This window comes from Budorcas taxicolor, chromosome 14 (assembly GCF_023091745.1).
Source record: "Budorcas taxicolor isolate Tak-1 chromosome 14, Takin1.1, whole genome shotgun sequence".
Classification (NCBI taxonomy): Eukaryota; Metazoa; Chordata; class Mammalia; order Artiodactyla; family Bovidae; genus Budorcas; species Budorcas taxicolor.
The window spans coordinates 19,988,022-20,015,698 of NC_068923.1; the positions used below are offsets into that span (position 1 = coordinate 19,988,022).

Genomic DNA, 27,677 nt, shown 5'->3' on the forward strand with positions numbered 1-27,677 from the left:
TTCTACAGCTTTAATGAGCCTGATTGAGAGAACAGGCAGAAAAGGTGGCCTGCATGTACAACACAAAGTTCAGGTTTCTCCCATTCAAACTGTCTCTATGACACGTCAAACCTGGGTTAGGTTAACCAACGTAAGAAGTCCCATGAGGAAATACTAGGTGCAGAAGAACTAGTAACAGCAGTGACTTACTCAGTCATACACCGCTGGCTCTAATAAGTTTCATACAACAATTTTTATATCTGAAGTGATGAAATAATTTTCCCATTCATTTGATAATTTCTCTGTTTGCAAATACAGAGTTTTAAATGAGATGAAACTGGCTTGTCCAGGAAGCAGTGGGTCTTGGCTAAGAGTGCGTTCTCAAGCCAGACTTCCTGGTTTTACATTCCAGCTCTGCCCTGACCAGTGGCATGCCACTAGGAAGTGTTAACTCAGGGTGGTGTTTTCCGGATATGATAGACCCATGCAAAGAACTGAGAAATGTGCTTGTGAGGAAGTAAGGGCATGTGTGTTTTATTACTAACTAGAAGTGTGATTTGGGAAAAATTTTCTAAACTGCCTGGAGATCACTTCATGGGGATGAAGTGAGGACTAAAAAAGATGATATAAGGTACAGTGCCCAGCACACTAACATGTTCTGTAAATGCCCAACAAATGGCAGCTTCCTTTTCTTCCATCAGCTTCTAGAAGTTGAAGAGTACTGTTTTTCTGTCGTTACTGAATCAGAAAAATACTAGAAGACAGAAGAGTACTATTCTATACTTCTCTGATGGTTTCCAAGTGAAAGCATCTAAACATATAATCAATTAAAGCAGTAACTTCTGACCTGAAGACTGAAGTTGATGAGCTCACAAAGAAGCATCTAGAAAGCTCGGGAGCTTCTGCAGTCAGTAAGACAGGCCATCGACTTGGAAGGTCCATGGCAAGGGAGGTGCTGACACACAGTTATGATTGGGTCGCCAGCTCTGGTGCTTCTACTCTTTCCTCATTCATTTTTCCTTCTTTCTAGGTCATAATGTTACACAAGTTAGAATACTGGGAATAAAAGCTTCAGACTCCGGGTTAGGGAACCTGGGATTGAATCTCAGTTCACCCCTTTCCCAGCCCACAGGCCACGGGACAGGTGCCTGTCCTGGCACAGCGCAGGCCAGGACGCCTTTCCTTCCTACTGTCCGGGCGAGGACTTCACCTGGCAGTGCTGTGGAGACTGGGGCAGAAGCATGCCCCACCGCACATCGAATCGTCCATGGAGAGGGCCTGACCGGAGGGTCTGCAGGGAAGAGGGCCGGGTGCTCTGGTCAGACGGACCTGGCTCTGCTACTCCCTACACCCCTGCAGCTTCAAGGAGCCTGCATCTCCTCCTCTCATACACATAAATCCCTTCGTGTGCCAGCCACCCTGCACCATGCTCAAGCTGGCACTGCCATACCAGATGGGGTGGTTTGAGGACAATTCCACATTCTGTTCAGTAAACATCATACAGCTGTGTAATCAGAGCATATCAAGTACCTGAAAGAGCTTTCATAGTCTGATGAACTCGTACACCTTCATCGAGAACGCTCCGCCCTATGTATGTTTAAAGGTGATTAACCCATCAGCTCAGGCTCAAAAGCTTAGACTGATCACACAACATTAAGATCGCTAGCGATGTTAGTGAACAGTAAATACCTATGAATAGATGGCTGATACAATCATAATGAAATGAGGGAAAAAATTATATGATTAAAATTTCTAAGACAATTTTAGTTTATGCATCTTGAGAGGTGAGCTTGCATTTGAAAAAAGATCTTCATTTTTAAAATTATTTTTCAAAATTTGTTTCAGAATTCGAAAGATTCATAGCCACTCACCTTTAGTTTGTTTCTCTCATTAGAATGCTTGCTTTGTTTATTCTGTGACCCTCTTTTCAGTATCAAGATTTCCATTTGATGAAAATAGTTTCTTATTAAAAGAACATGTTTAGGGTGACAGTGGAAAGCAAGTTAGTTTCAGAAAACAATCAATTAACAGAATTTTAAAGTTGGAAAAGAGGTTAGAACAGCATCTGGTCCATCCTGCTGATTTACAGGTAAAATACCATCACCTGCATTTTGCAGATGAAGAACTAAAAAGGTTAATTTACACAAAAACAGTGATGCAGACAATAGGGAGAATTAGAAATTGAGTATTTTACATCTCAGAATAATATTCTTTTAATTAAACTGCATTCTTTCATATTTATTAGTTCACTAAATGTTTGCTACAATTGGCTTTATTTCATGAAGTATGTTTAACAATGTGCACGGCGCATGGAATGACAGAGTTAGTTGGCCTCAGTAAAAGTTATCCTCATATGTTTATTTAGTAGCTCCAAAATGTCAGGCCTCATGATGGGCTCTGGGCAAACTAATGTTTTAAAAAATGATGTAGTTCCTACCCTAAAGAATTCCAGTCTACGGGGGACAAAGACAAGTAAGTTGACTCTGAGGCAGGTTTCAGGGCACCCAAGATGCTGCTTCCTGTGCCTCATGAGGACCAGGCAGGCTTCAAGACTGAAGAATAAACAGTAACAGGAACTGGTAGGGACAGAATAAGAAAAGGCATTAGGAGAGAACCAAGAGCACGTACAAAGCCACACAGTTCAAGTCCTGCTATGTTTAAGGAACTGCAATGGAGGGATCTATGGACATAAAATGATAATGTGGGAAGGGCAGGGGGTTAAAAGATGCTGTTGAGAAAGTCTTCAGACACCGCTCAGAAGAATCTCAACTTTATCCTCCTACATTTCTAAACTAGCTCTCACACTCCAGGGATGGCCGAGCAGTAGTATCAATCAGGCTTTAGATGCCAGAAAATATAGACTAGAAGTAATATGAGAAACACATTCTTTAAGGGAAGGACCCGGGGGAGGGCAGGACCACAAGCAAAGCTGAGACTAAGGAGGCAATGACAATCGTCTGTCTGTCCATCTGTCCATCCATCTCAACAACCAGCGTTTACTGAGGGAGTACTACATGTGAGGTGGTAGGAACAAGAATAACACAGATTTAAGGTTTGTGAGAAGTCAGACATGAGAAAACATACATACAGCTAACTGCTAGGTGTGGAAGGTGCACTCTTTGAGAGGACATCATCACAGCATGAGCTGGACGCGCGAGGTGGACGAGAATGTTTCCTGAGATGCAGGAGGACTGGCGTCTTCCCTGAAGCGGCTGTGATGGAGGTGAACTGGAGCTCAGTTCCTCATGGGGACGTGAGCCGTGTCTACTGTGTGAACGCAAGGAATGAAGACGGATGCACGCAATCCTGGGCGTTGGGTTCCCTCAACCTGGGCCCTGGGGGCTGCACCTCAGCCTCCACCGAGCTGTGGGTGCCATGGGGAGGAACAGGAAGGGACTCTACAGAGAGTCAGAGGGGTGGCTGCTAACCCGCAATTGTCAGGTGACAGGATGGAAATGTACAAGACTTCAGAGACGGTAAATAAAGTGACCACACTGAGTGTCTGGGGAATAGTCGGCCCTCAGTAGCCACAAGGGGCTGATTCCAGGACCCCCTCGGATCCAAAACCCACAGATGTTCAAGCTCCTACATAAGATGGTACAGTATCTGCATATCACCTACCCACCCCACCCTTGTACCTTAAATCATCTCTGGATTATTTATAATCCCTAATGCAATGTCAGAGAAGGCTATGGCACCCCACTCCAGTACTCTTGCCTGGAGAATCCCATGGGCAGAGGAGCCTGGTAGGCTGCAGTCCATGGGGTCACTAAGAGTCAGACACAACTGAGCGACTTCACTTTCACTTTTCACTTTCATGCGTTGAAGGAGGAAATGGCAACCTACTCCAGTGTTCTTGCCTGGAGAATCCCAGGGACGGGGGAGCCTGGTGGGCTGCCGTCTATGGGGTCGCACAGAGTCGGACACGACTGAAGTGACTTAGCAGCAGCAGGAGCAATGCAATGTATTGCCTGCATGTGACAAATTCAAGTTTTACTTCAATTTTTTAAATTTCTGGAATAAAAAAAATTCTTTTTTTCCACTAGTAGTTGATTGAACGCACAGATGCCAAACCTGCAGGGCCCTCTGTACTTTGTGCTTTCTTTGTATGTGGAGCCTAAAACAATTCATCAAAATGGATTTCACTTTAGAGATTCATATGTAAATTGGACTCTGTCAGGAAGCATCAAACATGTCCTTTTGTAATGACATCAACATTTTGAATTGTTAAAGTGTTCTCATTGAATAGATTCTGGGTTTATACTAGTTATTTTTCGGTTATTTAATTATTTTGACATAAATAATGAATCAATGTCATTTTGGGAAAAAGATGCTTCTTGTCCTCAAAAAAGAGATGAGAAGTTACTGTAATTATGTCTGATTTTACTAAGTTAAAAGTGGAGCAGAAAGCCCCAATTTATACTCAAATGGTTGAAAACACATCCACTATCCATTTTCTTCCATTTTGGAAAAAAACTAACTATGTTGAATTGCACTGCATTCTTTTGAGTTATTCTTAGAAAACCAGTGTTCACGTAGATGGTTAACTTCTGCTATTCACATGGCCACTGTGAGTTATACATGCTTTAGTGATAATACGGTTCTCACCATCAGATTTATTTGCTAACAGAGGTTCTTCTCAATGACACATGCTCAGGGAATATTTGTGACAGTGACGCTGATGAAGAACAGTTGGCTCAGATGACATTATAAATAATCAAATATCTTTACCAACCCACCTTGAGAAAAATCAGTCGCATTTCAATAGGCACATTTTGACAAGAAAATACTTTTATATTATCAGGCTTTCTTGCTTGGGCTAAGAGGAAACACTTTTATAATGTGCATACTACTATGCCCACTTTTATAATGGGTAACTATTTAATAAAAATAATTGTAACATATATCATAAATTGAGTTTTTCTAGAGCCTAAAACTGCACTGGAATACCTTCATTTTAGTACACACAATCTGAAGAACACTGAGTATTCTAAGGACTGAAATATATAGTTTCTCAAAAAAAGCACCAGTTGTGGCAGGATTAAAAGAACAGGTTTCATCTCTTTTTTGTTTAAATAGGCAACTGACAGGACATCTTTGCATCTTTTATTCTGGAAATAATGGCCTCAGATACTAAATGTTACATGAAAATTAAAATAAATAAACCAAATGGGTTAGATATAACCAGCAAGTTCCATACAAAAAGAAGATTTGTTACCACAAATGTATTTCAAGGAAATCATTAAAAATTACATTTTTGAGTTCTAAAGGAATGACAAGCCTTTTTTAGAGATACAGATGCTCGGAAATTCCTAAAGTGAAAAGGCTGGTTCAATTTTTTTGCCAATACATATAATAATGCCTTATTATTATTTTTTAAGTCCTAACCCCATTCCATTTGTCTTAATGGTCTTCAGTTTCCGTTTCCCTACTTAAGGCAGCTTATAACTAGAGAATGATTACACTGAAGGGACCACAGAGGTGACCTGATCTCCCTCACTGCACCTCCGAGGGGAGCAGTGTGCGGGGCCTGCGGCACTTTCCTGAAAGATGAGCGGACCTGACCCTGCCAGCTCATAGAGCCTGGTCTCAATCCAGCACCGGCTGCTCAAGACAGAACACAGGCCCTGAGTCCTGGATCCCCGTCTGCGCCCTCTCTCCACCCTGTGACTTGGGAAAAGACACAACTCCCCACACCTTAAGTTCTCACAACAGGACCACAATACTTCTGAGTGGCTGTGAACAAGATGGCACAACATGTAAGTGGTACCTCATGGAGAGCAGTTTCTCATTAAATGTTACATCTTTCCTGAAACCTCATTCTTACACTCAGATCAGATTTATAATACGTGATTCTGTGATTTTCAGGAGTTAAACAGAATCAGCCTTCCACCTCTGTAATCTGCAATTGCCCTCCTAACCCTAGAAGACGAGAATGATGCAGGGATGATCTTTTTCCAAACGCCAGCTATCATACTCTTCCCATGAGATGATTAAAGCAACTGGCTTAGAAAAGATCAAGGGCAACCTTCATTAGGAAAACTTACCAAGTCTCTGTGCAGGGCTGTCTAGTCCAGTAAAAACTCACTAAGAGCTTACAGTGTGCCAGTGAGACTACAGACTGGCGAAGATACATGGTGCTTTTCCTGAAAAGTCTACTGTCGTCTGAGAAACAGACGTATACTAAGTGAAGACTGCACAATGCTGCTAACAAGTTAGATATAAACTGCTAAGTGATGAAAATCAACATAGCACACAGGAGGAGTTTGGGGTGGGTCCTCCACAGCTGGCAATTAAAAAAACTCAGTCTTGAGAATATTGATATTAATTAACCACTATGTGCTGGCCATCATACTAGCTGCTGAGAATATAAATGATATTCTGATGCTGAAGCTAAAACTCCAATACTTTGGCCACCTAATGTGAAGAATGGACTCCCTGGAAAAGACCCTGATGCAAGGAAAGATTGAAGGCAGGAGGAGAAGGGGACAACAGAGGATGAGATGGTTGGATGGCATCACTGACTCGATGAGCGTGAGTCTGAGCAAGCTCTGGAAGACAGTGAAGTTCAGGGAAGCCTGGTATGCTACAGTCCGTGGGGTCGCAAAGAGTGACTCAGTCAAGACTGAGTGACTAAACTGAACTGAAAATACAAAGGTGTGAACGGGGTGTGTGTGTAGCGGGGGGCTCTACTCTCATGGGATTTAGAGTCTAATTTATTATTATTCTATCAATGGAGTAATTATTTTAGTATATTCTAAGGAGACCACTTTCAACTTTCCCACTTGTCACAAGAATGAAACCACTTGGGAGGTTACAGAATCCAGCTTTTCTAAGTTGGATATTCTGTAGTATACCCACCTGATCGAAAATCCTAGAAATAAGCAAACAAACAAACAAACAAAAACAATACTTTTCCCCTTTCCATGCTGCAAAGCTAAGCAGCCAGTGTGAGTAACCTTTAAAATCTCAAAGGTTAAGCCCAATGGTCAACTATATTCAGGACCGCCAATGTGGCCGTTTGCTCTCTGAAGGCTACGCTGTGGTCAGGCTGCATGAGGAAGGCCCTGGGTGGGAAATGCAGCCTCGGGAATTACACTGAGTGTCTGGGGAGAGCCGGGCATGAGTGTGGGCTCACCCGATGAAGGCTCCGTCCTCCTTCAGAGCCTCCACCCTCATCTGCTCCTGAAAGGACATACGGGTTCCTCTGGGGAAGCCACTATCCGCTCCCTGTTGCAGTGGATGGGAACAGGGGTTATTAAGAGGATATCTTGCAAATCAACTGTTTTAGTGCTTTTCCCATTATTTATTAATAAATGGCAGAGTTACGCTTAAAAAAACCAAGTGCCTTGAATTTCTCTTCCTTTTGCTCCCCTAAACTTTAATCTTTCAAGAAATTTCTACTTGTATTTATCTAATTTCACTCAAGACCCACTAGAGTAAACACTGAGACACAGAACACATGTGCCTGGTTCACACTATAGGAATTCGATCCATCTCGTTGAGTAGAAAGATGAATTAATGTATGGAAAGAAGGCACTAGGTCTTTCTGAAACAGGCAGATTGTGAAGCCAACAAAGCTAAGTCCTTTCCCGACTCATCCCGTGTTTATGGCACAGGAGGGCAGGATCCACACACCAGCCTGATGATGATGAAGACGCCACCCAGCACGTCTACAGCAGCCAAGCCTATGAGAATTCCAGGGAAGCTGAGGTGGAAAAGAGAAGACACCAGGCTACCTCAAAGGAATTTCACATTTGCTTCCTTTCACAACAGTCTCTGCCACCCTCACAAAACTCAACCCTTGTGGATGAGTCTGAGGCCCAACTGCCAGTTTGGTAAGAAGACTAGTAAACAGGACCATGTCCAACTGTATGGAACACGGAGACAAGACACAGACCTGTCCTTCCCCAGCTGAATAGCCAAGTGGTGAAACTGTCCATATGGGATTTATGTGTAAAACATACTTCACTGAGCTCCCAGTGTGCCCTCTCTGCTGAGTGTGAGGGGGCACAGCTCTCATCCCTGACCCCCAGCACCCAGTCCAGCCAGGAGGCTATGGGGACACCTAGCAGGTAGGCTCCAGTAACAGCTGACCCGAGTCTGCAAGGGCAGACAGGAAACGCTCAGAGGATGGAGAGGAGCTCTTGAGGCAGAGACCGCTGCATGAGCAGAGCTCTGGAAGCCTAAGAGGACTCAGCACACTTAAGGAACTACCAGAAGTTCAGGATGACCAGGACAAGGGCTCAGGTCTTTCCAGTGGCTGCAGACGACACAGAAGAAGTTGTCTGTGGCCCAGGGATTACGTCAGACTTCCAGAAACTGTGCAAAGAGGTGCTGAGCTCCAAGCAGGAGACCTCCATTAAGGGAAATGTGAAAACCTAGTGCTTTGGGCACTGCAGGACTGGCACTGCTTCCCTTTCCTTGACAACAGTTGATACACTCTTCCTTTAATATTAATACTTTAATGACTAATATGACACATCTATCCAGTACTTATTTTCCTCCTTTATGTTAAAATAGAAAGTCATAGAAAGAATCCCAGGGGTTCTGTATTCTTGTTAAAGAATCCACTGCTCCCACCCCCTGCTGCCCATTTTCCATGGATGTATTTTCTTTCTCTTATGTTAAGTAAGTCTGTGGACCATATCAAAGAATTACTGAATGATAAATGGAAAAACTGATTTGCATTAATTAAAAAAGCTAGGAACTTTTATTTTCTTCACTGAAAAGGAATTTCCACTAGGAATCCATATTCAGTAGCAGAGTCTAAGGGGAAACACTTAAGGGTAAAAACAGCTCGTTATAGGCAGGCAATTCTTTTTTAAATGACTGATTCACTCAGAGGCAACCTGTAGTGGATGACCACTATGTCACACGCCTGTGTGACGTCCTGACAGCACGTCTCCTCGGTCCTAATCTTGAGCCTCCCCACCACCAAAATTCACCTTCATAGCTATTTGACAAAGGAGGTTATTTCTTTCACATTTTCTGTGTCTCTGATACCAAGTACTTATTTAGTACTCAGTAAATGCTAAAGAGCTCAGTTTAAGCAGGGTGAGGGATACTGGTCACCACGCCTGGTACTGCATCACAGACCATCAGAGCACCTTCACTTACATAGTCTCCATAGGTCTCCTGCGTCGGGGGCGGCGGTGGAGGTCTGTACCCAGTTGGGGGCACTCCTCGTGCTCTGGGAGTGAGCAGTCCTCTTCCGCGATTCACTGGCCCTCGGGTGGAGAGGACGCCCCTGGAAGCCGGCGTCCCCCGTGGTACCCCGACTCCCACCGGCCGGGCTGAGACTCCTCCCCTGCCCCTGCAAGCAAGAGGGTCACATTAGCAATTTGCATGGTGTTCTCCAGCATTCCAGTGTTCACATGTACTAATACCTCATGAAAGTCAATGTTCCATAAATCTGTAAAGAGAAATAAGGATACTATATGCAAAGAAAAAACTAAGCAAGTCAGGAACAGATTATCTACCTAAACAAAGGAACTTCAATCATTCAGGCACCTAGTCCAGGGAAAATAAACATGGTAACATCAAAGAAGCCCCAGCATCAGTTTCTGTTTAGGACGCAGAACAAGAAGCTGACATCTGGGGAGGCTGCATCCCCTGGGACCATTACACCCCACCAGAGCCTCAGCCAGTCCTCACTCCAACACTGCGACCCGGGCCTTACTGGCTCGTCTGTGGACAAGAAAACATAGCCCCACAGGGATCTTAAGGCTGTCTGAGAACACACAGATGGCAAACCCAGGACCAAAATACACACCAGATTCCATGAGAGAGGGAATAAAATGGACTTTCTCAAATAACATATCTACTAGACAGGATGGAAAGCATAGTTCTTAAGTGAAATAAACATATATTTTCTGAAGTAGAATGCAACATATTCATGTATTTCTAACATAAAATATGAGACTTCAAGTCAAGAGAAGGAAGGAGGCAGCTAAAACCTGAGCAAGTGTGCAACCCTATGAAGAAATGAAGACAGATATTTGACTCCACTGGAAAACACAGGCCCAGCCAGGCCTACCTCCTGTGGACAACGTCCTGCAAACAAGGAGAACCGAGCAGCTGATATGGCTGCCTGTACATCAGTTCTCTCCTTCTTCTTTAGTTTGATTGGGATAGTAAATACACAGCTGAAAATGCAAATTCAACAAACAACAGAGAAAATTAATGAAATCAAAAGCCGGCTCTTTGAAAGGATCAATAAAATGAATAAACCTCTAGACAGGCTAAACAAGGAAAAACAACAATATCAGAAATGAAAGAGAGGGTCACACTACCGACCTCAAGGACATTAAAGATAAAAACAGGAAGATTATGAACAACTCTAGGCCCACATATTTGTTAACTTAGATGAACTGGACTAATTCCTCGAAATACACAAATGACCAAATCTCTCAAGAAGAGAATTAAATAATCTTACGTTTATTAAAGAAATTTAATTGATAATAATCTTTCAAAAAAGAAAGCATCAGATCCAGAGGATTCACTGGCGAAACCTATCAAACATTGAGAAGAAACTATATCAGTCTTCCACATTCTCTACCAGGAAGTAAAATCAGAAGGAACTTCTCCCAACGCATTCCCTGCGGCTGGTCCTTGGAAATGCCTCCTGAAAATTACTTCTGCATTACAGGCTGGGCCTGGCCTGAGCCACCAGGGATGACAGAAGTGACCGGCCCCAATTTGGCCTTGAGCCCTCATGGGGACCTATCACAGGAGATGTCTCCCAAGGCTTTTTTTCCTAAGTCCACCTGTGGGAGTCACGACTGGCCAAGGTGTTGGGAGACAGAGAGGCTGAGAGGGGTGACAGGGCTGGGCTAGGTGGTCTCTGACCTCCCTAGGAAGAGATATGTGGTCCAAGGAGAAACAAAAGACATTACAGATATTATAAAATGGAAATAAAAACTTATAAATCGGTATCTCCCATGAACAAAGATGCAAAAATTCTCGAAAATAAAGTAAGATTTATTCCAAGTATGCAAGCCTGCTTCAACTGGTAGCTCAGCTGGTAAAGAAACTGCCTGCAATGCAGGAGACCTGGGTTCAATCCCTGGGTTGTGAAGATCCCCTGGAGAAGGGAATGGCTACCCAATTCAGTATTCTGGCCTGGAGAATTCCATGGACTGTATAGTCCATGGGTTCTCAAAAAGCTGGACACAACTGAGTTACTTTCATCGAAGGTTGCTTCAATATTAAGGAGAATCAATGTGATCCATCCATCACACCAAGAAGGCTTAAGAAGAAAAATCTTAAGATCATATAAAGCAGAAGCAGCATTCAATGAAATACAAGGTCATTCATGATCAAAAAAATCTCACCAAATGGAGATACATCCACTCAGGTTAAAAAAGAACACCTACAAAAAACCTATAACTAATGACGCATCAAATGGTGAGAGACTGAATGCTTCCCCTTAAGATTAGGAAGAAGGCATGGATGTCCAGCCTTACCATTCCTATTGTACTAGAAGTCCTACCTAACTCAATGAGGCACAAAAAGGAAATAAAACTTTCAAGATTGTGGAGGAAGAAACAAAACTTTGTTTGCAGGTGACATCATTTCTCTGTAAAAGTTTCCAAAGAACCAACCAGATCAAGATAAAAAAAGCAACCATACAAGCAAACAGTAAACCAGAACTAATAAGCACATGAAACATAATCTTAGATACAAAGTTCGTAAGTCTACTGCTTTCCTGTAAACTGCAATGAATAACTAAAATCTGCTAAGTGGCTAACAGTGATAAGCCATGCAAATAGTATATTTCCACGATATGATATAATAAAAATAGCTATTTACCCTGTGGTTTTTGGTCCCCAAACTAATAAGCCTGCGATAATCTGAAAAATACTAGACAAATCCCAAACAAGGAACATTTTACAAAGAACCTGATTTGTATGCCTCAAAACTGTCAAAATCATTAAAAAAAAAAAAAAAGCAAAATATATGACTTTCACCTTTAGGGAACTTGTGTTATCCATTTTTCAAGCATTGTAAGTTATATATATGTGTGTGTACATATTTAAATACTAGGCCATAAAAATTGGTGCAGTAAAATTGGTGGTCAAGAATGAGGACTCTGGATTCAGATCTGAATGCGATTCCTGACTGTGGTTATTTAACTCTGCCCTCCAGTTAACATTCAAACTCATCAAGGGTCTGAACTTCCCAGGACAGTTTCCTCAACTGTGAGACTCTTTTCTTGGTGTTATGGGGAAGGAAAAATGGCACAGGTCACACACAGTATTTAGCACATTTCCTATTCAAAACAACTTAAACAAATTTCAATGTCTCTGAACTGTATTGACAGACATCATATCTTTAGTCTTACTCATCTTTTTATCTCCATTATATATCTAAAAAACTCTTAAATGTAATTAGAGAATAGTTTCTACTTCTGGTACATCTGACTCATCTGTGTTATGTCAGTCATTCCTTGTATAAGCAAACTAATTAAGGCTCCTGCTTCTTTATCTCATATCCCATCCCTGTCATCCAAGGCACTATATCAATCACAAAATACTCAATATTTTTGACTGTATAAATCCAAGTCTTTTAAATTGAAAACATAAATTTATATTTAAGAACCTCATAATTCTTTCCCATCAGCATTGACACTATCAGGTTATGTGCCCACTGGGTATAGGAATCACACTAAAGAACCTGTTACAGAGTTTCAGACGAGTCATTTGATGCATGTAGCTTGGGACCCTTATCTACAAAAGACACTTTGAAGATTCGTCTCTAAGAGTCTGAAACCCCACAGGAAGGGTGTGAAGCAGAACAGCCTTAGTGCTGCATGAGGCTCTTGGCGAGGGAAGTCATGATGGAGGCACGGCCAGCATGCACATCCTGCTCACCACTGTGCACACTAACCCAACGCTGCAGATCAAGCTCAGGGCAGAGCTAATCGGCAGGATTGCCAACATGGGGTGAGAGCAGAAAATGCGTCTGTGAGATGCGATTTAAAATGATAATCAATAGGAACTCATTTATTTTTTACTTGAAAAGTTGCTTCAAATAGATAGGACTGGGTGCTGCACTGCTCAGAACAGGGATAATGGAAAAGCAGAAACGTAACCCATCTGAGTACACGGTTTCTTAAGCTGGCAAATGTATGTGACTGTAATGCTTCTGTGTGTTTGCATTTTTCAGCACAGTGATCTTGATGTCTGGTTTTGTAGGTCAGATATGAAAATAATCAAAACAAGTTTTTTCCATGGGAACTGTGCTTTGAATGAATACAAAAAGTTATTGATCCATTAGGAACTAATTATTTAGTTTATATGTTAGTATATTCAAAAGCAGAGACATTACTTTGCCGACCAAGGTCCGTCTAGTCAAGGCTATGGTTTTTCCAGTAGTCATGTATGGATGTGAAAGTTGGACTGTGAAGAAGGCTGAGCACTGAAGAATTGATGTTTTTGAACTGTGGTGTTGGAGAAGACTCTTGAGAGTCCCTTGGACTGCAAGGAGATCCAACCAGTCCATTCTGAAGGAGATCAACCCTGGGATTTCTTCAGAAGGAATGATGCTAAAGCTGAAACTCCAGTACTTTGGCCACCTCATGCGAAGAGTTGACTCACTGGAAAAACTTTGATGCTGGGAGGGATTGGGGGCAGGAGAAGAAGGGGACGACCGAGGATGAGATGGCTGGATGGCATCACTGACTCGATGGACGCGAGTCTGAGTGAACTCCGGGAGTTGATGATGGACAGGGAGGCCTGGCATGCTGCGATTCATGGGGTCGCAAAGAGTCGGACACGACTGAGCGACTGAACTGAACTGAACTGAAGAGGTTTTAGGATATGATGGAAAAGCCCATGCTTTGGGTTCCAACACACTCAGCCTCAATACTCAGATCTAGTCCTGTCATCACTGGGTTGCTGAGCCTGGGTTTCCCATCCACTGATCCAGTAAATAAGATCCAGCTCTCATGGAATAGTTGTGAGGATTACAACTATATCAAGTGCCCAAGCGAAAACAGGCTCTCAGTAAAGAATACATGGAAGAACTGTACAAAAAAGATCTTCATGACCCAGATAATCATGATGATGTGATCACTAATCTAGAGCCAGACATCTTAGAATGCGAAGTCAAGTGGGCCTTAGAAAGATTCACTACGAACAAAGCTAGTGGAGGTGATGGAATTCCAGTTGAGCTCTTTCAAATCCTGAAAGATTGCTGTGAAAGTGCTGCACTCAATATGCCAGCAAGTTTGGAAAACTCGGCAGTGGCCACAGGACTGGAAAAGGTCAGTTTTCATTCCAATCCCAAAGAAAGGCAATGCCAAAGAATGCTCAAGCTACCACACAACTGCACTCATCTCACACGCTAGTAAAGTAATGCTCAAAATTTTCCAAGCCAGGCTTCAGCAATATGTGAACTGTGAACTCCCTGATGTTCAAGCTGGTTTTAGAAAAGGCAGAGGAACCAGAGATCAAATTGCCAACATCTGCTGGATCATGGAAAAAGCAAGAGAATTCCAAAAAAAATCTATTTCTGCTTTATTGACTATGCCAAAGCCTTTGACTGTGTGGATCACAATAAACTGTAGAAAATTCTGAGAGAGATGAGAATACCAGACCACCTAACCTGCCTCTTGAGAAATCTGTATGCAGGTCAGGAAGCAACAGTTAGAACTGGACATGGAACAACAGACTGGTTCCAAATAGGAAAAGGAGTACGTCAAGGCTGTATATTGTCACCCTGCTTATTTAACTTCTATGCAGAGTACATTATGAGAAATGCTGGACTGGAAGAAACACAAGTTGGAATCAAGATTGCTGGGAGAAATATCAATAACCTCAGATATGCAGATGACACCACCCTTATGGCAGAAAGTGAAGAGGAGCTAAAACGCCTCTTGATGAAAGTGAAAGAGGAGAGTGAAAAAGTTGGCTTAAAGCTCAACATTCAGAAAACGAAGATCATGGCATCCAGTCCCATCACTTCATGGGAAATAGATGGGGAAACAGTGGAAACAGTGTCAGACTTTATTTTGGGGGGCTCCAAAATCACTGCAGATGGTGACTGCAGCCATGAAATTAAAAGACGCTTACTTCTTGGAAGAGAAGTTATAACCAACCCAGATAGTATATTCAAAAGCAGAGACATTACTTTGCCGACTAAGGTCCGTCTAGTCAAGGCTATGGTTTTTCCAGTGGTCATGTGTGGATGTGAGAGTTGGACTGCGAAGAAGGCTGAGCGCCGAAGAATTGATGCTTTTGAACTGTGGTGTTGGAGAAGACTCTTGACAGTCCCTTGGACTGCAAGGAGATCCAACCAGTCCATTCTGAAGGAGATCAGCCCTGGGATTTCTTTGGAAGGAATGATGCTAAAGCTGAAGCTCCAGGACTTTGGCCACGTCATGCGAAGAGCTGACTCATTGGAAAAGACTCTGATGCTGGGAGGGATTGGGGGCAGGAGGAGAAGGGGACGACCGAGGATGAGATGGCTGGATGGCATCACGGACTTGATGGACTTGAGTCTGAGTGAACTCCGAGAGACGGTGATGGACAGGGAGGCCTGGCGTGCTGCGATTCATGGGGTCGCAAAGAGTCAGACACGACTGAGCGACTGAACTGAACTGAAGCTTCAATGAGACAGTTAAAAAAAAATTAAGTAGGATTTGGATTACTGTGTGCTCAATGTTCTGTCCCCATTTCACTGATGAAGAAACTGGGCTTAGTGAGGGAAGTCCGCTGAGACCACCCACTAGGAGCGGCCTGGGTGACTCTGATTCTCCTGTAGCCACACTCCAATTCCAGGCATACGGCGCCACTCTCCCTGTGTTCAAGCCCTGGCCCCTCTGTGCAGGATGACTTCCCTCTCCTGAGTGGGTCGGGGCTCATGCTCCCCATTTTCACTTCAATTTCACTCCACTCTTCCTCATACCCCTCGTCCTCTTTTCAGCCAGGCTGCCACACTACTCACTCCTCTGACTTTCCTCTTACGCTCCCTGAACGGCTGGACAATGACTCGGTCACCATCTGCGCAACTTCACTTCCTGTCACAGAAAGAGCTCAGGAAACGTGTGACATTAAATGACCTAACACCAGAAACTGACTTCACGTTCAAAGAGGAAAAAACCTGATTAAACTTTTGAAGAGCCAGGGTGCTCTGGTGCTGTGACCAGGAGAACCGTGCTCCGTTCCAGGCTGGCATTTACAAGACAATTCTAGTTGCAAGTTTTCTCATTGTTTGCCATGTTATTTGCCTCAGTTAGTGTCGTCCCCAAACCTACTAAGGCGGTTTGAGAAGAAACCACAGGCTTTTCTTCCGTCTCTCCTTAATCAACTCTAGTATGGCTGTAGTAACTCAGAGAGCACGAGGGAGGAAAGGCAGTGTGTGTTGAGGACACAGGGATAGTTCTGGGCTTACAGCAAGACAAGCAGAGAAGCTCATTTCCAGGGAAAGTCCTCCAGCCTCTGCCTGCAGCAAGGAGCACGTGTGTCCTGATCACTGCCTGGGCTTCAAGGGCACAGACAGTAGACACAGTTGGAAGGAAGGGGTGAAACAGTTCTGACAGGTCAGGTGGTACAAGGTCCTCAGAAGGCAAATCCAGGAGGGAATCAAACAATTTATATACCATCCCAAATTAATGGGTTTTTTTTCCAATTGGAACCTTATCATTTAGTAGAAAAAGAAATAGATCATTTTTTCCTATTTCCAGCCTTTCCTTAATAATAAAAAAGGACTTTTTAATATAGATTGATAGATTAATGTAAATCATATCATATGCTGGTGAAATATTTATGGCCTATATATTAACTATTCAGTCTTCCCGATAACATTTCTCATAACTTCACCTACTGTGGAGAAAAATATATCATTTTCTGTCATTAAAACAATCTTCAGCATCTATGATATTATTCATAATCCATTTTAAAAAGAGAATAGGTATCACATGAAGGTTAGTGTTGATGCAAAAATGAGGGTGACCACGTCCCGTCTGATCCCGTGGTTGAGAAGTTACGTGGTGCCCACTAGTCAACACGACTGTGGCTAGAATTTATCAGCAGCTACTGAGGTGCTAGCCGTATAAAAACACAATATCATTAATATCAGTGGGGCATGATCTAATGTTAAGACGACAAATGATCACCATACGCTGACAGTTCACACAGTGTCTGGAAGCTGCAGATCTCTGCTGTGGCCCCAAGACAATTTAAACTCTTTACGGCAGCCTGCGAGTGTGCTGCAGGGTCCTGCACTAGGCACAAAGGCTGGCAAGTGCAGTCAGAAGATCTAACCTGAGACTGCCATCCAAGAAGAGAAGAGAGAAGGGGAAGGCAAAATATGTGAAGAAAACTGTAGCTGAAATTTCCCCCATTTGATAAAAGGTCTTGAGTTGATAAGGTCAGCCTCATGTCCTAAGTTGAAACAAACCCACCACATGTAGCACCCAACACTAGAGAATGTGTATTTATTACCTAGAGAGATAGGCTGTATTCACTTTTTTCCCCTGCTGTCTCTGGTAACAAATGCAAGGAGAGAGCACTGCCTGCTGCGACTCGGGGGAAGAGCCAGAGGGGTCAGAGACAAGGCCAGTGGAAAAGTTCTGCAGAGTGGAAAAGTTCTGCAGAGCGGAAGGAAGGGAGCATCCCTGAGGGCTCAGCTCTGTTTCGCCCAGAACATCCAGCCAGCAGCAAAACAAGGGGTAGAAACCCTGTGGAGAAAAACATAAAACTAAACAGAAGTTTGCCTGGAGTGGCGTCAATCCTAATTTCCCTGACACTTCTCTGCTGGGGTCCTTGCAAGGACTGAAGTGACGTGTCACAGTCGGTACAGGGTAGACTGGAAAAAAAGCAACTTGCTTATCTCCTAGTAAGAAAGGAGTAAGTTTAGTCCTCTCATTTGAAACTGAATGAAAAGGTTCTAGTAAAGTACGTATTCCTCCCTATGGCGGGATTTAATTTTAGACAAGATGTAAATGTAAAAGACATTTACATCTTTTAGCAGAAATGTATCCTAAAGTGAGAACAGTGGGGAACATGCAAGAAGATTCCAGGAATGACCTGCTCCACTGAGACATTCCCCAGTGGTGCCATCCGTGTGACCAGTCCCAACAGGCGACTCCCACAGTAAATCAGTCACGTGGCAGACAAGAACTACACTAATAATACTGTAAATGTCAACACTTCTGATCATCAGAAGAGTCTAAGGAATTTGCAAATGTACTGAATTCACTCAACATTTATTTCCTGAGTCCTATATGCCATGTATTAGAGACTCAAGGTCCTTTAAGGTTTTACATTATACTAAGGACTTAGCAGTAGCAGCAGCAAGGAGTCACCAACGAAAATGTGAACAAGTCAGACAGGTAAATTCAGTTTGATAAATGCTGTTACATAACCAAGAAGGGTGTGTGGACTGGCTTCTGGGCTACAGGGTGGCCCTTTCAAACAAGGAGACGTCAAAGGCTTCTCGGAAAGGTGCCTGGGTGTGCTGACAGCAAGGTGCTAAGGGGTGGGCAGGTGACTGCAGACAGGCTTTCCGGGGAGGAGGAAGGAAGGCCAGGGACATGGAGAGAGACTGGGCTGGCCTATTTGAGGAACAGAAAGACCAATCTAGCTGGAATGGAGAACGAGAAAGGGGATCAAAGCAAAGCAGATTTATGGAAAATTTTAGAGCGAAAATCAAAATGACTTCCAAGGGGTTGGGTGTGGTGAAGATCCAGCAAGGAGCTTCCAACAGTCCCAGGACTAAAGTGCGAGGATGCAGTAAGCACATCTGTCTTTCTTTTTGTGACTGTTTTTAGACATTTAGACATCGTGAATTCTATAACTGTATTCTCCTCAGCTTTGGCCACTAGAAAGGACAAAGCATAATCTGAAAACCAATTTTGCCAACCTTACAAAATAACATGCACCTTTTTGTGTATTAACCAATCTCACTCTTAGAATTTTTGTAATTTTCTACCCTAATACTTTCTGTATCAATTAACTTTTATTCTGTCAGATGAATATTAACTTACAGCAAGTTACCATATGATCTGATGAGGAAAAGTAGTAAAAATACAAATTTCTCATCGTAGTTTGCATTAATTGTGCTGTAATTAAAATATAACAAAAGTGACAGAACGAAATTTCTATGGAAAAATGGCAAGGGAAGACTGGGTGGAAGAAAAAAACAAGATTCTGAATGAAAACTGAAGGGGAGGCTCAAAGAGAGGGAGAGGCAGGTTTCCAGAACCAGACTGCCCACACTCCCCCCAGGTTCCCTGCCCGCTGTCCTCATTCGTGACGTGGTGACGAGCAGAACAGCACCCGCCTCACAGGGCTGTTGGTGAGGCTTAACCTGGTCAAGCTCTGTCATATGCTCAGGAAGTACTGTCAGCAGTGGGCGCACTGTGAGTGCTTACTGAAGTAAGCTGGGGTGCACAGACAAGTAGGATTTCAACAGGTGAGCGGCGGAGAGAAGACTGCAGATGCAGGAACAATGTGAACAAAGGTCTGGAAGCAGGGAGCACACAGGTCCACCCAGTGGTGGGGCTAGGTGCTAAACACAGGAAACACGGCAAAGTAATGAATAGAGACCAATCAGGAGACAGGTCTTAAGAACAGTACAGAAGGGCACTGAATGCCTCTTAGAGGAACATGAATTTAATCCTGTTTAACAAGAGTGTCTGGAAGACGTGGTGCCATGGAGTCACACGGAGGGAGAAAGCGGCATCCAGAAGCACCCTCATGAAGGGGCTCAGTCAGCACAGCCAGCCATGACTCCGCACACTAAACCACGGGCTCTGACCTATGAACTGAACAGCAATTCTATCCAAGAATATCAGCCACCAGGGCAACAGAAAAGCTTAAAACGGTAAGCAACGTGTATGTTGTCATCAAGAATATTTTTTTTTTCATCTGGGTGGATGGAGGGGTTTCTCTAGACATTACACTCCCCAAACAGAAAGTGCCTGCCTTCCTGCCTGTTCATAAGGTAACATTTTCTATGTAACTGAAAACATGATGGCCAGACAGTACAATGAGAGGTCTGATCTGGGGACAGAGCACCCCCTAAAGCGAGGCCCTGCCCGTGCTCTGTGCTCTCCATCCAAGGGGTAAAATGGCCTTGGCAAGTGTGACACTCCAGGTGGGCTCTAAATACAGGCACGCGCTCCCCATCGGGAGGCGGGCCAACGGCGCTGAGCAAGACAAGGGGAAGGAGAGAGAGCAGATATGGCCTCAAGGTGAGGACTCCCCACAGGCCCAGAAGCTGGAAGGGTCCAGAAAAGGATTCCTGCTACCACCTCCAGGGGGAGAGCTGTCAACACCCAGGCTGTGGCCTCCTTTAGCTGACTGTAGACATCTAGCCTCCAGAGCTGTGACCAATTTTTATTGCTTAAAGCCACCAAATTGGTAGTAATTGACTGCAACAGCCACAGGAAACTAATATACCAAATAGGTAATTTTTTATGATTTCAAGTAAATTATTTAACATTAGGAGAAATGGAAATGAAAGAGATTTACCATTTACTGAACAGCTACATAAATTATTTCATTAAATCATCTGCAGCAATCCTATTATTATTAGCCTGTTTTATAGAGAAAACCCACCTGGTGCCATGCCAAGGTCTGTGTTTATTTTACACTGCAATAACACCTGTCTGTAACTGCTCTGACAGTATGCTGATCCACAACACCCCCCAGGGGAACTGACTTGTTATTCCTCCAAATGCACTTGGTTATATGGAATAAGCCTATTTAAAATTATTTTATGCAAAACTACCTGAAAAAATACATGTAGTCACTAGCAAAAAAAAAAAAATCTGTGTGACTAATTTCCACTGGGTTCTTTCGAGGTCAAAAATTAAAAAATTAAAAATAATTCTCAAATAGGTTCAAGAGTCGTATCTCTATCTACAGTTTGCTACAATGGACTTATAATTCATTAAAACATTTTTCATGTTTAAAAGGGTCATGAGGACGAGATGCGGAGTATCAGATACCAAAGAGCAGCTACATGAAATAAAAAAAGAACAGGCATGGGGACATTTACCTGGTACCTGACACTGCTCACCACTGGAGACGTGGCAGAGAACTAGTTTGATACCATATGCACTCAAAAGGAAGCACAAGCTTCCACGATGTCCATTTGTGCATCAAAGCTATCGCTTACATTTTAAAGAATTAAGCGATTAATAAAATGAGAGTGATTAAATAAACTTATCATTCATTAGCTAGCAAGTGGCACAGGTCATATTTAAGCCCAGGAATGTGCATGCTCAATTGTGTCTGACTCTTCGTGACCCCACAGACTTTAGCCCGCCAGGTTCCTATGTTCACGGGAATTTTCCAATGTTTCTATGTTTTCCAATTTTTCCTATGTTCATGGGATTTTTTCCACTGGAGTGGGTTGCCATTTCCTCCATCCGGGGATCTTCCTGATCCAGGGATTGAACCCATGTCTCCTGCCACCAGGGAAACCCAAGAATACTGCAGTCCAAATGAATACTCATAATATGATACCATATTGCCTGAAAGCATTCCCACAGGCTTTGTACCAACACACTGGTAGACCTGCTTACCTGTTAATAAAGAAAACAGGAAAACTGTTGCCATGACACCCCATTCTAACAACAACAAGGCAAGTCAATTAATCACACCTACCTGGTTATTGCTGGGGTTGGTACACCTCTTGTACGTAAGGTAGGTTTCCCTCGAACCACTGGGACATCGGCATTTTCGGAACCACCATTCAAATATGTTAATTCCTGGAGCTGTGCCTGCCTGATTTCATCATTATAGTCCTACACAAAAGACAGAAGAGAGCAAAGCATTTAGGACAAGAAGCAAACAATTTTTAATAGAAAAAGTGTATGAAAAATAGTTAAAAAAGATAAAATAAGATTTGAGTCTGTTGAAATGAAAATATATGAATGAATCATTGTAAAGAGAAAAACCGAACACGGTTTTTCCCCTAAACTAAAATTTTCTATGGTCAGCCATAACTCCTTCTCTTGGGCATACTTTCCAAGTGAAATATTTATAATAAAATTAAAATATCATGTAACTGATATATGGGCATTACTATTTACAACTCAGTCAACTTGTAGTTACTTGTAGTTACTAAGCATAAATAATGCGCCAGCTAACAAAACCCAGGGGAGCACACATGGTTCCTGCAGCCAAGGACTCAGTCTGACAGGAGAAAGGAGGAAGACAAAGAGGCAACACGGCGGCTTTACCAAAACTAAGAAGGGCATGCACACACTCTCTTTGTACGTATTCATTTGGATATTGTTCAAGTTGCAAAATTCGGCATTTCCAAAACTGAATACATCATCTTATTCTTGAAAACCTGCTCTTACATTAGTTTCAAAATATTCAACTCAGAAACTTTGGGAGTTATCCTTGATTTCTTTCCTTTCCTTAATAATATCGCCAACTCCATTCAATAATTGTCAAGAAAGACATGTAATAAATACAAGTGTGGTCTGTTTTACAATCAAAAGAAAGTTCAGGTCTATATGATCAAAAAGGAAGGCCATCTAACTCAACCATGGACAGTTAAGAGTAGATTCCCTACAAGAAATGTCATCTCAGGGTGAGTGAACCAGTTACCAGAAGGGATGCTGCAAAGTATTCTAGACAGAGGGAAAAGTATATTTTAAAATCCAGAGTAAAAGTATGTCCAGGGAACTGAAAGAAGTGCTATATGGCTAAACTACAAGAGACAGTCTGGAGTGGAGGAGTGGTCTTCAAAGTGGAAAGGAAAGCAGAAACCAAATCAAGTACAGATTTAAGTCATTTTAAATATAACATCAAATGTCTGGAAATTATGGTACTAAAAATTATTTAAGAAAGGGAGCTGCATATTCAGGTTTATATTTTGAAAATGCTATGAACAACTGTGTGCCCACAAGTTAGACAACTTAGATGACACAGACAAATTCCAAGAAAGACGCAAACCATCAAAACTGACGGAGAAGAAATAGAAAATACGAACAGTTAGTAACAAGTAAAAACACTAAATTAGTACTAAAAAAATTTTTTTAAAGTCCTGCAAAGAAAAGCCTAAGTCTGTGGGGCTTCACTGGAGAACTCTACAAACAGGTAAAAAAGAATTCATGTGACCCTTCACAAACTTCCAGAAACTAAAAAGGAGGAGACATCTCCTCACTGATTCTATGAAGTAAGTATCGTTGCCCCGATACCAAAACCAAAGACATTGCAAGAAATCTGCAAAAGAGTGTTCTCAGGAATACAGATGCAACAGCTCTTGAAAAAGTGTTAGGAAGCCAAGTCCACTAGCATGGACAATAAAAAAAAGGAATGCGCACAAGAACTGAGCAGGACTGAGACCAGGATTGCAAGCTTGGTTTAACCCGTGTGAAAATCAATTAACATAACACCATAATAACAGAATAAAGGACAAAAATCACTTAGTAACTTTAATATACCAAGAAAAAATTTGACAGAAGAATCCAACATACTTTCATTATAGAAATACCCAACAAACTAAGAAAACCCATAGCTAATACCATACTTAAGGTAAAAGACTGAAAGTGTTAGCCTAAGTCCAGGAACAAGACAGGATATATACTTCTGCCACTTTTGATTAATGGTATTCAGATTGGAAGAGAAGAAACAAAATAATTTCTGTTTACAGATGGCATAATCCTATACATAGAAAAACACAAAGAATCCACAAAAACATTACTAGAGCCAATAAAAGAGTTTAGTATAGTTGCAGGGTACAAGATTAATATACAAAAATCAGTTGCATTTCTTTATACGAACAATAAGCATTATAAGAATTAAAAAAAAGATCCCATCTAGGGTAGCATCAAAAATAGCATACTTAGAAGTAAATTAACAAAATAAAGGTAAGATCTGTACACTGAAAAGTACAAAGTAATATTGGAATACATTTTAAAAACTCTAAGTAAAAGGAAAGATACCCCATGTTCATGGATAGGAGGACTCAACATTGTTTTTATGACAATAACTGCCCACCCCCTGCAACATACACAAATGATCTACAGACTCAAGGAAATCCCTATTAAAATTCCTGCTGGCCTCTTGCAGCAATAGACAAGCTGATCCTAAAATTTACATGGAAATCCAAAGAATCGAGGATAGCCAGAACTATCTAAAGGAAGAACAAAGTTGAAGGACTGTATGCTCCAATTTCAAAAATTACAGTAAAGCTACAGTAATCGAAGCAGTATGATACTGACTTAAATAATACATAAAGATCAATGAAATAAAACTGAGAGCAAAGATATCAAGTACAGTCAATTGATTCTCCAATAGTCTCCAACAAATGGTGTTGCAACAACTGAATATCCACATCAAAAAAATAAGGTGGGCCCTCTACTTTTTGCCACAAAAACTACAAATGTTCTAACTTAGATTATGTTGATGGTTGCAGCACTATGGAATATACTAAAAACCACTGAATCATATATTTCATGAGTAGATTTTATGCTGTGTGATTTATATCTCAAAAAAGATAATAAAAGGGGGTAAAAAAAACCCACTGGAGGCAGAAACATGAGGTGGAAGTAGTTAAGTAATCCCAGGATGTGGTAAAAATGACCTGGAGTAGGGAGGGACGTGGCACGAAGGGTGGGAAGAGGTAGACATGGAGTTATTTATAATGCTTAATTTTATTAGATATGGCAATATATTGATTATGGGGGGTATAAGAGCAAAGTTAAGAATGCTGATTTGTTTCTGGAAGACAAGAAGAGTAACAATTTAATCAATTTTGTGCAGGTTGAGTCTGCAATGGTCTATAGTACATAAAAATTGAGATATTCTATAGCAATCAGATAGAGGAAATGGAAACTTAGAAGTCAAAGAGAGGGATATAGAAGTGGGCAAGGAAGAGTTACACAGGCCCCACACATTACAGAGGAGGGTGTGTCGTCAAGGCTGGCCCATGGTAGGCTCTTGGCAGAGAACCTCTGAATCTGTTGTGGGTTTTGCCTATTAAGACTACTTCCATGTGCCTGAGGCCTGAGGTCAGGGTGTACCTACTCAGCCAGATAAATCTGTCTCAGGAACATGATCAATGGGGAATGCTGGTTGTGGCTCAGAAAGGGGGATTGTGGTGCTGGCCTCTGAGCATCCGTCAGGGGCACTGCACACCTTTGTGACTGATCTGAAATAAAAACCCTGGACACAAGGTTCAGGGGAGCCTCCCTGGTTCGAACGAACAGTCCAGTGTCGTCACATGGTGTTGCTGGGAGAATCAACGAGTCCTGCGTAAGTCCACTGGGAAGGGACAGCAGGCTTGGTTTTCCCAACTGGCTCATTTTCTCTTTGCTGAGTGCTCCTAAAGAACAGCTGAGCTTGCAGGTGGCTGTGGGGACCTCTCACGAGAATCCATCTGTAGACAACATCGGCCGCAGGCAGGGCTGTGTGGGAACCATCACAGAGCGAGAGAAGGGCTGAAGACACGGCTCTGAACACCAACATGCAGAAGGGGGAGGACCTCACAAAGATGACAGGAAGGTGCGGCGAGAGCCTGCGAGGGACAGGTAGGTGATCACACTACAAAAGCCACCGCAAGTCAGTGCTGCATTCACGTCAATGAGAAGCCAGGCACTGACTCTGTGGGACTCACTAACTACAAAGGCAGTACTGACTTCATAATCATTTTGGTGAACAGTGAGTGAGCTAGCATTCATTCAGGTAGAATGAAGAATGAATGGGAACAAGTCCCAGATACAGTAAAGAAGCCAGCTTCTCCCGGTTGTTTGCTACAAAGAGGAAGAGAGAAGGACTACAGTCTGAAGAAGAAGGAAGGATTTGATGATAGAAGAAACAAAGCAAATCTGAGTATGAATAAAAGACTCAGATGAGACACTATCCTGAATTATTTTGAATTAAAATATAAAATGCTTAAGCTGAAGCTCCAATACTTTGGCTATCTGATGCGAAGAGCTGACTCATTGGAAAAGACCCTGATGCTGGGAAAGAGTGAAGCCAGGAGGAAAAGGGGACGCCAGAGGACAAGATGGTTGGATGGCATCACCGACTCAATGGACATGAGTTTGAGCAAGTTCTGGGAGATGATGAAGGACAGGGAACCCTGGTGTATCCATGGGGTCACAAAGAGTTGGACACGACTGAGTGACTAAAAAACAAACGCTCTCTTCCTTACTTTTCAAAAGTAGAGTGCAAAAAACAACTTGTAGGAGAAAGCATTGTGAAGTAAGAAAAATAAATATGGACACCAATCAAAAATGAAGTTGACATCATAACCAGCTAAAACCTGCAGAGTAAGAGGAAGAAAGGTAAATGAAGAAAAAGTCAAGTCATTACCATTAGCAAGAAAGGCTAAGGTCTGAGTCTAGATTTTACTGCAAAAACAGGTTCTCTAACTTATCTGGGGTATCATGACCTCAGAATCTATAGTTATTTCAACTTCTTTAAAATAAGCCTATCAACATGTTCCTTGCCATTTTACTAAAAATGTGTGATTAATAAATTATTTGTAAAGTACATTCTAAATAAAATGTACTATGTAAATGCTAAGTATTGGCCCTACTGAAAAGTGTTAGAAAGCAGGACACAAAATTTTATGTGGTTAAAAACAGATTCAGGGAAAAAGAACATAACTGAGGCCCCATTCAGTTCAGTTCAGTTCAGTTCAGTCGCTCAGTCGTGTTCAACTCTTTGTGACCCCATGAATCGCAGCACGCCAGGCCTCCCTGTCCATCACCAACTCCCGGAGTTCACTCAGATTCACGTCCATCAAGTCAGTGATGCCATCCAGCCATCTCATCCTCTGTCGTCCCCTTCTCCTCCTGCCCCCAATCCCTCCCAGCATCAGAGTCTTTTCCAATGAGCCAACTCTTCGCATGAGGTGGCCAAAGTACTGGAGTTTCAGCTTCAGCATCATTCCTTCCAAAGAAATCCCAGGGTTGATCTCCTTCAGAATGGACTGGTTGGATCTCCTTGCAGTCCAAGGGGCTCTCAAGAGTCTTCTCCAACACCACAGTTCAAAAGCATCAGTTCTTCGGCGCTCAGCCTTCTTCACAGTCCAACTCTCACATCCATACATGACCAAAGGAAAAACCATAGCCTTGACTAGACGGACCTTAGTCGGCAAAGTAATGTCTCTGCTTTTGAATATGCTATCTAGGTTGGTCATAACTTTTCTTCCAAGGAGTAAGCGTCTTTTAATTTCATGGCTGCAGTCACCATCTGCAGTGATTTTGGAGCCCCATTAGAAATACACTAAAAATTTAAAAAAAATAAGCAAAAGCTTTGCTCTAAGTAAAGTTAGGTAATTTACAATTGTGCCACAAAAAGTAGAATTAAAAGCTTATTTTAAACATCATCTGTGTGAAAGTAAATTTTAAAGTAGACAATGTAGTTAGGAGGGAAAACAAACAAAAAAATAGAATCTAAGTCAATCACATTTGAGGTTTAGCCTGAATTTAACCAACTGCATGAGCAGCTATGTAATTTTAGACAACTTCTTTAGACATGAGGTAACTGTTTCTTCTGATGTCACACAAGACACTATAGATATACACACTGTAGTTACAATTTTATTGGTCTTTGAAATGCTTTTAAATCAGTAGAGAAACCAAGTCATAGGTGGCAGCTTACAGACTAAATTATTGTCACAATTTTATATTTTAAACTAGTCATTACTAAATTATCACTTCAACTCCCCATCTGAAAAGTGAAACTATCATAACACTAACACCAACACTGTCA

At 42.2% G+C, this 27,677-nt stretch overlaps 1 protein-coding gene across 2 annotated transcripts in view; it reads right to left on the reverse strand.

The window, feature by feature from the left end:
* Nucleotides 1-27,677, reverse strand: part of KHDRBS3 (KH RNA binding domain containing, signal transduction associated 3) — a 145,832-nt gene that overhangs the window by 32,298 nt on the left and 85,857 nt on the right. For both annotated transcript variants that reach the window (XM_052651902.1, XM_052651903.1), the window contains 2 exons: nucleotides 21,603-21,742; nucleotides 9,100-9,295 (listed from right to left, as the gene is read on the reverse strand). In XM_052651902.1, the coding sequence (XP_052507862.1) occupies nucleotides 9,100-9,295; nucleotides 21,603-21,742 (336 nt within the window). The remainder of the gene's footprint in view (nucleotides 1-9,099; nucleotides 9,296-21,602; nucleotides 21,743-27,677) is intronic.